The sequence below is a fragment of the Pristiophorus japonicus genome, chromosome 5 (assembly GCF_044704955.1).
Source record: "Pristiophorus japonicus isolate sPriJap1 chromosome 5, sPriJap1.hap1, whole genome shotgun sequence".
In the NCBI taxonomy this organism is placed as follows: Eukaryota; Metazoa; Chordata; class Chondrichthyes; family Pristiophoridae; genus Pristiophorus; species Pristiophorus japonicus.
This window is the reverse complement of record NC_091981.1, coordinates 241,671,109-241,686,742: the sequence shown is the minus strand read 5'-3', so window position 1 is coordinate 241,686,742 and position 15,634 is coordinate 241,671,109. Positions and strand designations below refer to the sequence as shown.

Below are 15,634 nucleotides of genomic sequence, written 5' to 3'. Positions count from 1 at the left end.
TTTACTTGCAGATCAGACAGTAAGGTTTGAAATGTACTCCAACAATGAATGGCAAGAGGTTATTATTTTCATAAATACTGCCACCCGAGTGATGCTGTATTACTCGGCTTTGTTTTATACTAAAACAATTACTGATTCACCCCCTCCTCCCTCCTCGTAGAGGCCGCTCAGCAGGATCAGAAGGCTGTGAAACAGCTCCGTGGAGTTAGAGGTAGTTCAAAGGGTACAGGCAGATTGTCTAGCTCAGGGGCAGTGCAGTGAGGTTGGCCGCAGCTTGGAGGAATGAGAAACAGCTTGGGTGTTCAAGGGCAGCTCATCACAGTGACAGCTGGCTCAACAACAGAAGTAAAATACAGTTTAGCACAGATTGAAACAAATATCTGCACTACTTTATCAAAATATAACTTGACTTGTTGCGTTGGTTCTATATGCTAACATATTTAGGGGCCGAAATTGCCCTCCGACCGAAATGGGGTGCACCTACCGATTTTTGAGTGTTCCATCTGCCCCAAAGCATGGGGCGGACAATCCAGCGATTTTCAGCACTTTGTTTCTTCTTTCCGGTCGGAGCGGTGTTGGTTTTGTGAGAAAGTGCAGGCGGATCAGAACGGCCGTCGCTCCAAGTTCATCAGCATCACACTGAAGCGTCATAACTTCCCTCCCCTTCAATTAAAGGGGAGGGCCGCTGCGAACTCTGCAGCCACTTTATTGGCATATACTGGGTCACCAGGGTGGGTTTTGGCCGGGCCAGCGACCTGGCACCCAAGAGGGGGTCGGAAAGCGGGATATCGCTGGTCGGCAAGGGGCGGTGCATGCCCGACGCGACGGGAAAATGGGCGCGGTGGTCCCGTACACTGCTCCAAAAATAAAGGAGGGCAATTTACAAAATGTCGGCCCCTCCGCGCTGACCGAGCGGTGATTCCTTGCCGACCCGTGGTCGCCTCTTTGAGGTGGTCACGGTTCTTATAGAAAGGGGCAATTTCGGCCCCTTAGTGTCAAATAGGATTTCACATGTCCTCCATTTGCTGGGAGTTTCATCTTAAACTTGTAAAACGTTTTTCTGTCTTAGTAATTGAAAAAAATTCAAACATACTTTCCCATCAAGCACCATTTCATATCCTTCTCTGTTCCTTATTTTATTGTACAAGTAATCGGAGAGGTCCAAACATTTGTCAATCTGTGCTTCAAATCCCATGGTACCCTGCAAAAGAGGTGAAAGATCAGTTTGCCTTTAGTCAGTCGTGATGCAAACACATGGACAAACCATCCATCGAGCACCTTTGGAAATGATCTGCTCCCTGCTTCTCCGAGTGGGTCTTTGTGTACCAGTAACCATCCACAGGCAAGTGTGGGTGGGGGGAGGTGGAGGAGGAGACTAGATGACCTGTTCTCAGAAGTGGACCGGTCCCATTCTGAAACCGCAACCCAGGAGGCAAGTAGCAGATTAAAGATCACTCTCTCCGAGTGTGAGGAAAGTGGCTGGTCTTTGCTCACTACTTCCTCACGATAATGCCACGCAGAATGTAGTCACGTGTGATGGATCCTAGCCACAGCTTGTCCCAATTCATAAGAAATTCTACATTTTAACTTTTTAGACGAATTTGTAGCTCGGCCAATGTGTCACTCATTGGGTTTCTTCTAGCAGCATTCCGAAGAGAATTCTTCGTCTTTGTGTTTAAGGGGTGTCAGAGATACATAAACCCCATTTAGAGTGTTGCTGACAGGTTCAAAGAAAGATGACTCACTATTGATTACCTGTAGACATTCTCCTGTTAGAACACAATGGTTTGTTTCCTCAGACAATGGGATTGATTTTGTTCCCTCTACTGCTCCACCTTTTGGCAGGAACTGGACAGTGAGAACAAAAATAACGAAAGGTGCCTTATGCTCCTGGTTATCGCCAGCATCCTACCTGCTCCTACTTTGGCCCAGGCCGGGAAACAGGCACCAGCCTCATAAAGTTATGCTATCGAGGATGGCATGATGCCGTTGTGGAGTTCCAATGGGTGGGGTGTACACTGCGCAAGCTCCGCCCAGTGGCAATCCACAGAGAGCAGTCTAATCACCAGTCCTTAAAGGAACCCCCCCTCTGGAGGCTGCGCCGAAAACATTAAAGGTAAGTTTATTTAATGAAAGATCTTGCCCGGTGCCAGATACTCCGCGTCCCTCCCTCCCTCCCAGATGACCCCACCCCCCAATGGACAATGCTGCCTCGGATCTGAGGAGGAGCTGTAGGATTTTCTGGCCCTTCTCCTCCCAATCAGCGATGTGCCGTTCAGTGCCCCAAATGCGCGGAGCTCCTCGCCGTGAATATTAAAATGAAGCCCGTGAAAATGGTGCGGGCCTCCAAGAAAGTTAATCACAAAAATTACAATCCCAGTGTGTGTCGATAAAAGTCAGACTGTAATAGCTGTTCTATTAGCACATGCTGCTGAATCCCAAAACTCTAGCCCATTGTAGCAGAGTATGCTTCGACCTGAATTGTGTATTTTTACACTTTTGAAACAGCGCAGGTTGGGTGTAAAAATGAAAGCTGTGGCAATTGCTTGAATTGACATAGTTAATCTGTTTAGCTACATTGCAGCAATGAGTTGTGACTCCAATGTTCTTTGAGCCCGTGTATGGTACACAAACTCAGTTTATAATTTTGGAAAAAAAAGTCTATAATGACTCTGAACTGCTTATATTGTTGAACTCAGAAACCGGTTTTAAGCAGTGTATTGTTTTTATCTGCTGGTTTAGTTTTTTCCTCCAATATCATTTTTCATTTTCAATAACGATTAATTGATATGATAGCATAGTGGTTATATTACTGGACTAATGATCTGAGGACAAGAGTTCAAATCTGACTGTAACAGCTGGAGAATTTAAATTCAGTTAATTAAATTAAAAAAAAATCTGGAATAGAAAACTAGTATCAGTAATCAGACCAAGGTCTGGATTTTCGTCATTTACCACCCATTTACCATCGAAATTCATCGCAGATTACCACCGAAATATCGCCGATTCCATAATTTAGCACCAAAATACCACTGGTATTAAAATCATCAGTGATTTACCACCTTATTTTTTTGCCGTTTTTATGACATAATTCACTGAAATACCACTAAAAATTACCACCAGAGATAAATTCATCAAATACCACCATTTTTGCTACTGGCCTAAATTACCACCAAGAAAAGTGCAGTCTTATCTGATCTTATCTGATCGAATCCAGTGCAACGGACGCCATTTTAAAAAATGGAGCTGCAGTCCAGCCCACTTGAGAGAGGGCGGAGTTTTACACAGACATCTTTATGTAAGTTCAGAGTTAGATTTTAAGGTTATTTGAGACTTTTAATGGATTATTTGAGAAAAATTGATGACATTTTAAGAATATGTAAGAAAATTGGAGGACATTTGAGGACATTTTGAGACTATTTTGAGAACATTTGAGGATATTTGAGGACATCAGCAGCTCATAAATCAATGCTTTGCTTGAACAGACGGAGTTACGTTTCACCTTTACCGCCCACTCTATCGTTGAGTTTTACCCTTCATTTTCTAAAAGTTAGACACAGTACAAGAATGGTTAGGTTTAACAATATTTTATAAAATGTTGTAAACTTTGAAAAATGTAAAAGTCAATAAATAAATAATTTTTATTTTCAACGATTTAAACATTTTTACAACAACAATATAACAACAGGAACAACTGCAAGAACAACTACAAGAACTACAACAGCAACAGCAAGAACAAAAACAGCAATAAAACATCAGCCCCCACCCTGCATTTCTTTTGCCTGCGGCCAAGACTCCAACACCAAAATACCACTAAAAATTACCACCAGAGGTAAATTCATCAATACCATAATTTTTACCACCCGCAAATTTACCACCCATTTTACTTTGAGTGTTGTACAATGAAAAATAAGAACAAAATACAGTTAGCTCTACAACCGGTCATATTTGATGAAAATAGCAGCCTTGAGCGAAAGTGGTATTTTGGTGGTTAAAAAAAAAATTGATTTTTAAATAGCACCGAAATACCACCGGAAAACCAGTGGTTTAGCTAAATAATGAAAATCCAACCCCGTGAAACGACTGGATTGTGGTAAAAACCCATCTGGCTCACTAATGTCCTTTAGGGAAGGCAATTATGATCTATGTCAATCTGCCGCCCTTACCTGGTCTGGCCTATATGTGACTCTAGACCCACAGCAATGTGGTTGACTCTTAACTGCCCTCTGAAATGGCCCAGCGAGTCACTCAGTTGTATAAGGTGGCTCGCCACTATCTTCTCAAGGGCAATTAGGGATGGGCACTAAATGCTGCCCTTGCTGACGACGCCAACATCCCATGAACGAATAAATTAAACAAATCAGTAGCTTTAGCCTGAGCTGCCTGCTCTGTCAGGATGATATTTGCCTGCTGGTTTGGAGAGATCAGGAGAATAGAATGGTATCCTGCACCATTTCCAACACATATCCCATTGTTTGCCCCATAATCTGCTGTCACAGATATTTGGCACATAAAGTAAAGTTTTGAGTCATAGGAAGTGCAGGTTTGCCCACGGAAAGTGACTGTTGTGGAGAATTAAGGAACATTGGGAACTAGGCTGAATTGTAATACCAAGTTCTAGCATTCTGTGGTGCTCCAACATACTGCTGCACCAGGCCACAAAGCTACATCATTTCAACTAATATAACAACGATCAGAAAATGGAGGCTCTCTTATTATCATCCTACACATTCACTTGCTTTGTTCTTTTAACTCATTTCCCTCCCAATTGTACAGATCACTTCATCCCCCGCACCATTTAAGAGCGCTGATAGCAGACCTGCTGCCAAACCCACATCAATCCATTTCTTAAACTGACTTGTAGGAGAAGCACTTCATTAGGGTGAGTCATCTAACCGTTTCCTCTCAAAGAGTCTGGATTCTTCCCAGCACTGTTCTCCGATGGAGAAACAACAACTTGCATTCATATAGAAACAGAAATTTACAGCGCAGAAGGAGGCCATTTCGGCCCATCGTGTCCGCACCAGCTGACAAAGAGCCGCACGGCCCTCGGTCAGCAGCCCTGAAGGTTACATATAAACCTATGAACAATGAACAATGGCAGAAAAGCAAAGAGTACCCAGCCCAACCAGTCCACCTCACACAACTGCGACACTAAAACATTCTACACTCCACCCCAACCGGAACCATGTGATCTCCTGGGAGAGAAAAAAACCAGATTAAAACCCAGGCCAATTTAGGGAGAAAAAATGTGGGAAAATTCCTCTCCGACCCATCCAGGTGATTGAAAGTAGTCCAGGAGATCACCCTGGCCGTATTTGATTGCTTGCAGTACTTACCATCGTATCTGCGCCGGCCAACAAGAGGTATACAGTCTAATCACAATTACCAGCTCTAAGTCCGTTACCCTGCAGGTTATAACACCTTTAATGTAGAAAAACTTCCCAAGGTGCGTTACAGAGGCGCAAACAGAAAAAAATGGATACTTAGCTGAAGAAGGAGGTATTAGGAGGGGGTGACCAATAGCTTGGTCAAAGAAGTGGGGTATATGGATGGTCTTAATGGAGGAGAAAGAGGTGGAGTGGCAGGGAATTCTAGTGTGCGAGGTCTCCACGGTTGAAGGCAAGGTCACCAATGATGGGACAAAGGGAAGCGGGGCTGCACAAGAGCCCAATGTCGCAGGAATGGAGAGTTGCGGGGGTGGGGGGGCGGGGAGGTGTAGGGCTGGGAAAAGTTACAGAGATAGGGAGGGGCAAGGCAGTGAAGGGATTTAAACATGAGGATGAGAATTTTAAATTTGAGGCAATGGGGACCGGGAGCCAATATAGGCCACCAAGGCCAGGAGTGATGAGTGAGCAGTAGATAGGATGCGGGCAGCAGAATTTTGGGTGAGCTGAAGTTTATGCAAAATGGAGGATGGGAGTCATCGAATCTGGTCTGGATGTGACACAGGCAAGGATGAGGGTTTCAGCGGCAGATGGGTTAGAAATCTCCCCCCCCCCCCTCCCCTGCCACCCTCCCCCACACCCAACCGTAGCGCTCTCTCGGTATGTCCTAGGCAATGCATTGGGAGCAATATTGAAGTATTCATGCGAGCTGATCATGCTGTATTGCGTGAGGTCTGCTCATTGGGGCACAGGCAGGTGCAGCATCTGATGAACAGCAATGCTGGCACAGCTCTACTATGTGCGGGAAACGTGGGTTTGACTCTGTATTACATATTGGTACACCAAACCGTTTTCAGTGGTCAATGCACTACATGCAATAAAATACCAAATTCACAAAAGTGAATGTGAAAAATCCATCACGCTTGTGTCATCACAACCCTGCCCTCTACTTTGTTTACTTGAAGAAAATATAATTAATGAGAAATAACTAATTGAAACGCCTACCTTAGCTCTCCACATCAGCCACAATTTAAAAATATCCACATGCCGCCCACACTGTAGTGCCTTGTCTCCTGTGTCATAGGACAGATCGTACTGTTTGTCAGGTTGGAAGAGGTAGCAAGCATTCATCTGATTACAATTCTGTAGCAGCCCCTGCAAAAGGATCAAACATGTGTAAATACGAGTTGTGACAGCTAGACTTCACAAAGCAAATCAAAGTCCACGGGATGAGAATCTAAAAAAAAAAATAAAGGTTTTAAACCTAGAAGGCAGTTGTTAATGACGTACCGACTCTGCCCACATGATCCCTCCACTATCCTGAGAGGCAGAATGACTAAAAAAATGATTAAGAAATGGAAGATAGTCTATGAAAGTAAACTAGCATGAAATATAAAAAGAGACAGCGAGAGTTTCTACAGGTATATAAAAAGAAGAGTGGCTAAAGTAAATGTTGGTCCCTTAGAAGACGAGATCGGGGAATTAGTGATGGGGAACATGGAGATGGCAGAAACTCTGAACAAATATTTTGTATCAGTCTTTACGGTAGAGGACACTAACAATATTCCAACAGTGGATAGTCAAGGGGCTATAGGGGGGGGGAGGAACTTAACACAATCACAATCACTAAGGAGGTGGTCCTCAGTAAGGTAATGGGACTAAAGGCAGATAAATCCCCTGGACCCGATGACTTGCATCCTAGGGTCTTAAAAGAAGTAACGGCAGGGATAGTGGATGCATTGGTTGTAATTTATTAAAATTCCCTGATTTCTGGGGTGGTCCCAGCAGATTGGAAAACTTCAAATGTAACGCCCTTATTTAAAAAAGGAAGCAGACTAAAAGCAGGAAACTATAGACCAGTTAGCTTAACATCTGTGGTTGGGAAAATGTTGGAGTCCATTATTAAAGAAGCAGTAGCAGGACATTTGGAAAAGCATAACTCAGTCAGGCAGAGTCAGCATGGATTTATGAAGGGGAAATCATTTTTGACAAATTTGCTGGAATTCTTTGAGGATGTAATGAACAGGGTGGATAAAGGAGAACCAGTGGATGTGGTGTATTTGGACTTCCAGAGGCATTTGACAAGGTGCCACATAAAAGGTTACTGCACAAGATAAAAGTTGCTGGGAGTAATATATTAGCATGGATAGAGGATTGGCTAACTAACAGAAAACAGAGAATCGAGATAAATGGTTCATTTTCGGGTTGGCAATCAGTAACTAGTGGGGTGCCGCAGGGATCAGTGCTGGGACCCCAACTATTTATAATCTATATTAACGACTGAGTGTAACGTAGCCAAGTTTGGTGATGATACAATGATGAGAGGAAAAGCAATGTGTGAGGACGACACAAAAAACCTGCAAAAAACACAGACAGGCTAAGTGAGTGAGCAAAAATTCGGCAGATGGAGTATACTGTTGGAAAGTGTGAGGTTATGAACTTTGGCAGGAAAAAAATCGAAGAGCAAGTTATTATTTAAATGGAGAACAATTGCAAAGTGCTGCAGTACAGCGGGACCTGGGGTTCCTGGTCCATGAAACACAAAAGGTTAGTATGCAGGTACAGCAAGTGATCAGGAAGGCTAATGGAATCTTGGCCTTTATTGCAAAGGGGATAGAATATAAAAGCAGGGAAGTCTTGCTATAGTTATACAGAGTATTGGTGAGGCCACACCTGGAGTACTGCATTCAGTTTTGGTTTCCATATTTAACAAAGGATATACTTGCTTTGGAGATAGTTCAGAGAAGGTTCACTAGGTTGATTCTGGAGATAAGGGGGTTGACTTATGAGGAAAGGTTGAGTAGGTTGGGCCGCTACTCAATGGAATTCAGAAGAATGAGAGGGGCCACCCATTTAAAACTGAGATGAGGAGGAATTTCTTCTCTCAGAGGGTTGTAAATCTGTTGAATTCGCTGCCTCAGAGAGCTGTGGAAGCTGGGTCATTGAATAAATTTAAGACAGAGATAGACAGTTTCTTAACCAATAAGGGAATAAGAGGTTATGGGGAGCGGGCAGGGAAGTGGACCTGAGTCCATGATCGGATCAGCCATGATCATATTAATGGCGGAGCAGGCTCGAGGGGCCGTATGGCCTACTCCTGCTCCTATTTATGTTCTTATGACATGTGGAACCGAAACATTCCTTCAAACAACACAACCTGTACCCAGCTACCATCTCCTGTCTTTAATGTGCCAGCAGGGGCATGTGAATACTATTACTACTCTTGGCATCGCCATCATGGTAAAACCAAGGGCAAAACTTATGCTAACTAACATTAAAAATCTTGTCCAATGTGTGTTTAAAATAGTGCAAAAAACACATGTCACTGTAATAGTGGTTAGAAGCATGATTGGGGACAAACGGATGGATTGGGGGTGGGGGGAGGCGGGGGGAGAACGACAATGATGAAATAGAATTAAAAAGAACAAGAAGATGGAATAACACTGAAAATGTAAGGGATGTATGAGAAAAGGGATCGGGAGAGAAAGAAGATAGAGATAGTAATGGAGTCAAAAAATACAAAAAGAAAGAAAGACTTGCATTTATATAGTGTCTTCCACGGCCACCAAGCCTGCCAAAGCGCTTTACAACCAATGAACTACTTTTTGAACTGTTGTAATGTAAGAAATACAACAGCCAATTTGCGCTCAGCAAGCTCGCACAAACAGCAATGTGATAATGACCAACTAATTTGTTTCAGTGATGTTGATTGAGAGATAAATATTGGGATAACTCTTCTGCTCTTCTCCGAAATAGTGCCATGGGATCTTTTACATCTACCTGAGAGGGCAGACAAGGCCTCGGTTTCACAGTTCATCCAAAAGACAGCACCCCCGACAGTGCAGCGCTGCTTCAGTACTGCACTGGATGTTAGCCTAGATTTTTGTGCTCAAGTTTCTGGAGTGGGACTTAAATCCACAACCTTCTGACTCAGAGGCGAGAGTGCTACCCACTGAGCCATGGCTGACACACGAAATAGCTTTACAAGAAGAAAATTAAGTTAAGTCTTGTTTAAAAAAAAACCAACTCATTGTAAGATTGGAATAGATTTTAGCCACTGGGACTATTTGAACTTTATATGAACAATGTCTCCGGTGGGAGTGAACAGGACTGGAATGAGGACACTTACAATTTATTGTGAAAAGGAAACAAAATTGCATATTAAAAAAAACTTCACTCCCTTATCCATTCTTATGCCAATAACACACGTGAACTGATAGCCTGCTGCCTTTCCCTCATGTGCTCATCAATAGAACCTTATTGAAAATCAGTAGGAAATACATTTTAATTAACTTATTCAGTTTAAACAACAGAGACAATATAATGAAGTGATCTGTACAGAGTATTGTTGAATGCAATAAATGCTCCCATGAATTAATCTGCCTTTGAATCATCCTTGGGACCAGTCTCTAGTTTCCATATATTTTATTATCTCTTTAAATTAACTTTACTGTTATCAATTTTTTCCCTCGTAAAGCTTCCAAATGTTAACTGATTTTCTACTTTCTACTGAGTGGTGGTGCCTTTTTCTAATTACAAGTCAGCATTCTTTAAGAGAAGGCATTAGAAGTTAAGAAATCTTCCAGCTGTACAATTTTTGATCTGACAACACTCCAAACAGCAAGTAGAAAATATCTCACAAATACCAGTATGCATTACACAAACGTTATTTTCGTATTTCTTAGAAAGAGTTAGAAATGCTTAGAAAGCATTTACATAGCATCATCAGGATGTTCCACACTGCTTCACAACCAATGGATTACTTTTGAGGTGCAGTCACTGTTGTTACGTAGGCTAATGCGGCAGATCATTTGTACAGAAGAGATTTACCATGATAATGGATTTCAGTTATGTGGAGATCGGAGAAGCTGGGATTGTTCTCCTTCAAACAGAGAAGGTTAAGAAGGGGATATCTAATAGAGGAATTCAAAATAAGGGGTTTTGATAGAGCAAGTAGGGAGAAACTTTGAGGCGGTATTGGAGCTTTTGGAGGGGGCAATTTTGGCCTCTATAGATTTAAAATCATTGGCAAAAGAAGTAGAGGGGAGATGAGGAGAATTTTTTTAGCACAGAGTGTTAAGAGCTGGAACACACTAACTGATCAAGTGTAAAATGGGAGCAGATTCCATAGGAAATCTCAATTGAACATGTACTTGAAGAGGACTAATCGGTAGGGTTAAGGGGAAAAAGCTGGGACGTGGGACTAAATAGGGGACAGCTCTTTCACAGAGCTAGCACAGGCACGGCAGGCCAAATGGCTTCCTGCTGTGCTGTAAGATTCTATGATCGTTCCCTTGGGAGCAGATATGGGCGAAAAAGCCGTCTGACTGAAAGGGGACACACTCACCGATCTTGAAGAGGGGCAGAGAGTGGATTAAACTTCTGTTCCGGGCTGTGAAGTCGGGTTACGGCGGGGCGGAAGTATGTAGGGAGCAGGGCGGACATTGGTATGTGTCATCCGCGTCACGCTGGCGTGTAGCAACAACCCTCCTCTTCAGTTAAAGGGGAGAGCCGCTGCGAACTCTGCAGCCACGTTAGTGTCACCCGCTTGGTCACCAGGGAGGGTTTTGGCCGGGCCAGCGGTCTGCCACCCACGAGGGGGCGCCGGGCTCCCTGTTGGCGGTCCGGCCGAATCCGTGGCCACCATTGTCAGGCCGATCTCGGAGTCAGCCGACAATTAAAATAAAATGGCGACTGCGGCAGTGTGCCCTCCCTTTTACGGGCGGACGCGCCACAGGGGAAAGCTGTCGGGGGCACCAAGATCCCGCGGGCAATTTCCCCGTCCCCCACCCCCACCCCAAATTTGAGGGCAATGTCGCGATTGAGGCGGTAACGGCTCTTTAAAAAAGGGGCCATTTCGGCCCCATAAAGTTTATACGCCATCTCTCCAGCCTTTTGCAGGCCTCAAGACCGTCCTTGGAACGCAGTGCACTGTTCAAATTTTCCTGGTGGAATTGGGCGGGTGCTTCTGATGCACTGAAAATATTAATAACTCCTGTGCCCCGCAATTTAGGAGATCTGTGTCCCGGTCCAACATCAGTTCCACCCCACTGCACTTCTCCCTGGAAAGTGGGAGTCCTGGAATTTCAGACCTGTTGACTTTTTCTGGAATACAATTGCTCAGGCACGGACAGCCCTCAGACATTGTGCCTTGTCGAAGTGACAGATCTTCATGGATGTATCAAGACAGTGAGGAGTGTCACACTCGAGCACCATCCTGTTCTCAGCCAATGTTGTTGAACATGCTCATGCATTTCCCAGCTGGATCACTGAATAACAAGCAGGATCAGAAAACCCAGGCTGATTTTATCCGAGCTAACCTAATGTTGTGGCCAATTGAATCCTTCCATCACCGCCTTGGGTAAGTTTATCAAGGTCAGCACAGATTACATCTGGGAACATCCTGGTCTGTATACGTAAATGACATTTAAAGTTTCCAACTGCATTACAGATTCATAGTCAATGACCTTTGCAATAAAACAGCCCCTACCTCTTCCCTCACAAGTAGAGCAGAACACTGAAGAGGAACTCCCATCATTTTGTGCGGATTCCAAGTGACAGAATTGCCCCTGGAAATAAAAGTATCAACCATATTTATTAATGAAACTAATAAACATAAATCAACGAAGGGGAGAAGGCAACTCACAGCTACCACCATTCTGTGCTTGAAAAGCAGGTAGTCAGCAATTAGAAATTGGCAGGGAGCCGCGTGATGGCAGCTCGGCCACTCCTTGAACACCACAGGCACGCCGATGTGATTATTAGGCAGGCCTGCAAATGGTAGAACAGCTTGGCCGTCTCAAACAGGCGGAAGACTGTTCAAATATGCTAATGGTTGTAGGACCCATTGTTAAATTAAGATGCAAACAGGCATTGAGAGGACTAACCAGTATTCCCTGAAGGAACCAGTGGGGGCCTCTCAAAAAACCTCCGAAAAATGCACTGATGGCTTCCTTGCCAAGCCAAACCTGCTGGGTACAGGAGCCAGGGCCAGTAGAGGTCTAGTGAAGTAATATTTTATGTTTCGTTGTTTCATCTGAGCTCCACGAGGGAACCTTACTCCTCCTATCCCAGGCTTTCCCCCTACCCCGAGCAGGATTCCTTCCCAGAGCATTTATCTTGCGCCAGAGACCACTCCCCTGGGTTCCCGGCCATTTCAATTGGAAAGTGGCTGTTAATGAGGCCCAGGCCATTAAAATCGGCCAAGCCTCACTGCTGCGGCTTCCTGTCCGGGAGTCAAAATCAAGCCCAGAAGGCTTTGAATTTCTGTGAAAATGACCCGATTTGCCTCCATATACAGCCGGGTGAGAACCAGCGAGCCGAAGTTGTGCACTAGATCTGGAAAAGTGAGAACACGGTCTTTTACCTCTCGGCTCCACTTAGTTTCCAGCGATGTTTTCTAGACATCAGTAAACCACCACCCCAGGCCGCCTGAATCAAGATAAAACACACAGTGAATCACTGTAATCCCAACATTTCACAACATTTAAGGCAAACCATAAGAAAAACCGTAAAAGGCAAACTTTTACGAAAATCTGTAAAAGGACTGAGGTGACACTGGTAGAAGGAAAAGGGACTCATTTTGTTGATTGCTGGTAACATAAGTGGGATGAGGTCAGCATTTATTTAAAAATTTGCCTTTGAATTAGAAAGTAAAAACTACCCTGCAATTGATGGATCGAGGGTTCTAAACGTCTTCAGCACTGACTTTTTGGCCCCAGCAAAATTGTGCTGGGTGAGTCTAGCTGCCAGCACAAAGTAAGCTCAAAGTGCACTGAGGAGAATGTATGCAATTCTGTAGGGTCTGCTCAGATAAATAATGAAATCCCAGCACAGCTCTGGCTTTGCACCAGTAGTGAGCCTAATGGAGATGCAGAAAATCTGGCTAGCAGCTCAAATTTAAGGGGACGGGACAACCTAAAGATACGCGGCTGTGTATGGAGGCAAATGTTTTTTCAGCCTCTTTCCCCTCAATTGGCATGCTTTGTTTCAGGGTAGCACCAGAAGATGTCAGTGGTATCAGCCAAAGTATTGGCTGTAGATGTATCAAACAGATGGTTCTTATTTAACAGCGCAACAGTTTCACCCTTGTCCCATTGAACAGCAACAGCAGCAAGACAAGGCTGGCCAACTTCATCACATCATTGAATTCCCCTAAAGTCCAAAGAGCAATTGAAGCTGCTAGACACAATTCCATGGCCTTCATGATCAGGATGGAGTTCCATTCCATCAATATTTGGATAGTCTGTGATCACTAATTGAATCTTGCAGGGCAATGTCCCCATGGCAGGTGGCAGTCACATTTTTTTCATTTTAAGATCTGTCATGCTTATTTGAGAGTGAAGGCAACTTGCAAGGATGGCTCCTTGGAGTCCCAAGGCAACCATCTACAGCTATGGCTAAGGGTACCCTTACTAGCCACAGACAGAAGCAGAATGCAGATAGTGTAAGGCCCATGCAGCTGCTAAATTCATTGTAGACCATATTATTGACCTATTGAAGCAGCGTTTCACATGCTTCCACAGGTTGGAAGCCAGGCTTGCTGTATAATTTTTGCAGGTCAAAGCAGCCAGGAAGACTATTGTGCCAGATATTCATATAGCACAAATTCAGCCAAGTGCCTGAGTCACTCCTATAACACATGCCCCTCCCTCCACCTAACCTCATAAGCGTTCAGCTGCATGGGCTAAATAACTTGCCACCCATATCTTATTGCTTCCGTGCCATGATCAGATTATTTTTCACAGTTTATACCCCACTCCAATTCTTTTGAATATTATACACCAAATGATACTCAATGCTTTTATTGCTTTAAAATATTTCTGGTGTTCTACATTGTGCAGAGATGAGATGGTTGGACAGGGTGGGGTAGATATTACTGGTACTGCAATCTGTCGAAGGCAAGCTAAATCTGTGATTACAGACATCATTGTTCACATTATGGGATGGGCAAGTCTTATAGACGAGGCTGTATTGGAGAATACTAGGAAAGAAACAGAGGAAGGAAAGGTAAATGGGAATTGGTTAATAATGAGGTAGAGAAACAGGTTCAAAGAAGGGGCAGAGAAGAAAATATTAAGGAAGAGAGAGTGGCTGAATAGGAAATTGAGAAGCTGCTAGATGAGAGACCAGATTGTGACAGATACAGTCGTGTTGTAAATTAGTTACAACAGTAAGATCCACAGTCACCAAGCATAAACCACTTCAATGCCGACCTGACCCAAGTGCAAGTAGTCCTTCCATTTGCATGGTTTTGCAATGAAACGCTACAGATGTTGGGGTAAATTTTAAGGTTTAGCCCTTTTTGTGACAGGAGCATATATTGGGAATTTGATCTTGGAGGTCAGTGCACCTGATTGGTGCCCTACACTGTTTTTCATCCAGGCATGGAGGCACGCAGGCCTCGACACCTACATTCCTGACCTTCTCTCCTGCCGTGTGATGATGGGAGCACGAAATTGTAAAACTTACCCCATTTTTAAATGTGATCAGAAATGTGAACATTTTATAATTGCAAGAAGACTCAGTGAAGAGGTCATATCAATTTTATTGAAATGTGCAGGCTGGATTAGTGTTCCAATGAAGGTGGTTTATGTGACCAGACTCACTTACATCAACGTGCATCCAGATCTTGTACTTGTTACAGATATCGGCAATGGCCTCGAGGGGATCGAAGGCGCCATACACTGTAGTGCCAGCTGTAGCATTTACAAAGAATGGCACAAAGCCCTGGACAAAATAACAAGAGATGATTAAAGACAATCACATGTAGTGTTAAAAGGAAGTACTAAAATACTCTTATGTAGCTACCAGATAATAGGAATATTTTTTCTTTGTATATAGCAGCAGGCCTCCAGCACAAATCCCTGGTCTGAAAGCAAAAGGGAATTTGGGTTCTCTTCCGCTCCTCTGTTCTTTGCTGCCCACCTCTCTAAGGTCCTCAGATTGGAGAGGGGCCGGGCCCCTGGGCCTAAAGCCCACTTCTTCTGGGCACCCCCTCAAAATGGGTGCACTAGTTGGAGGAAAATGAGGTGGCAGGGCTGAGCATGCCTCATTTCAATGGCAGCCCATAGCCTGTTCCTATCGCATGAACAGCCCCATCCCTGGGGGAAACCCCAGCAATCCTGGGAGAAACCCCAGCAATCCTGGGAAACAAAGAGACTAGACCCTGGATCATGTTTCTGATCATTATTATTATTTTTTTTTTAACTCTGAAGAAATATAAACCTATAAATCTTACTATCTTG

The 15,634-nt window shown here is 43.9% G+C and overlaps 1 protein-coding gene across 1 annotated transcript in view; it reads right to left on the bottom strand.

The window, feature by feature from the left end:
* Nucleotides 1-15,634, bottom strand: part of gad2 (glutamate decarboxylase 2) — a 164,831-nt gene that overhangs the window by 15,159 nt on the left and 134,038 nt on the right. Inside the window, exons 10-14 of the mRNA XM_070880084.1 lie at nucleotides 15,000-15,116; nucleotides 12,754-12,818; nucleotides 11,878-11,956; nucleotides 6,393-6,542; nucleotides 1,094-1,201 (exon numbers count right to left, since the gene is read on the bottom strand). Coding sequence (XP_070736185.1) covers nucleotides 1,094-1,201; nucleotides 6,393-6,542; nucleotides 11,878-11,956; nucleotides 12,754-12,818; nucleotides 15,000-15,116 — 519 coding nt within the window. The remainder of the gene's footprint in view (nucleotides 1-1,093; nucleotides 1,202-6,392; nucleotides 6,543-11,877; nucleotides 11,957-12,753; nucleotides 12,819-14,999; nucleotides 15,117-15,634) is intronic.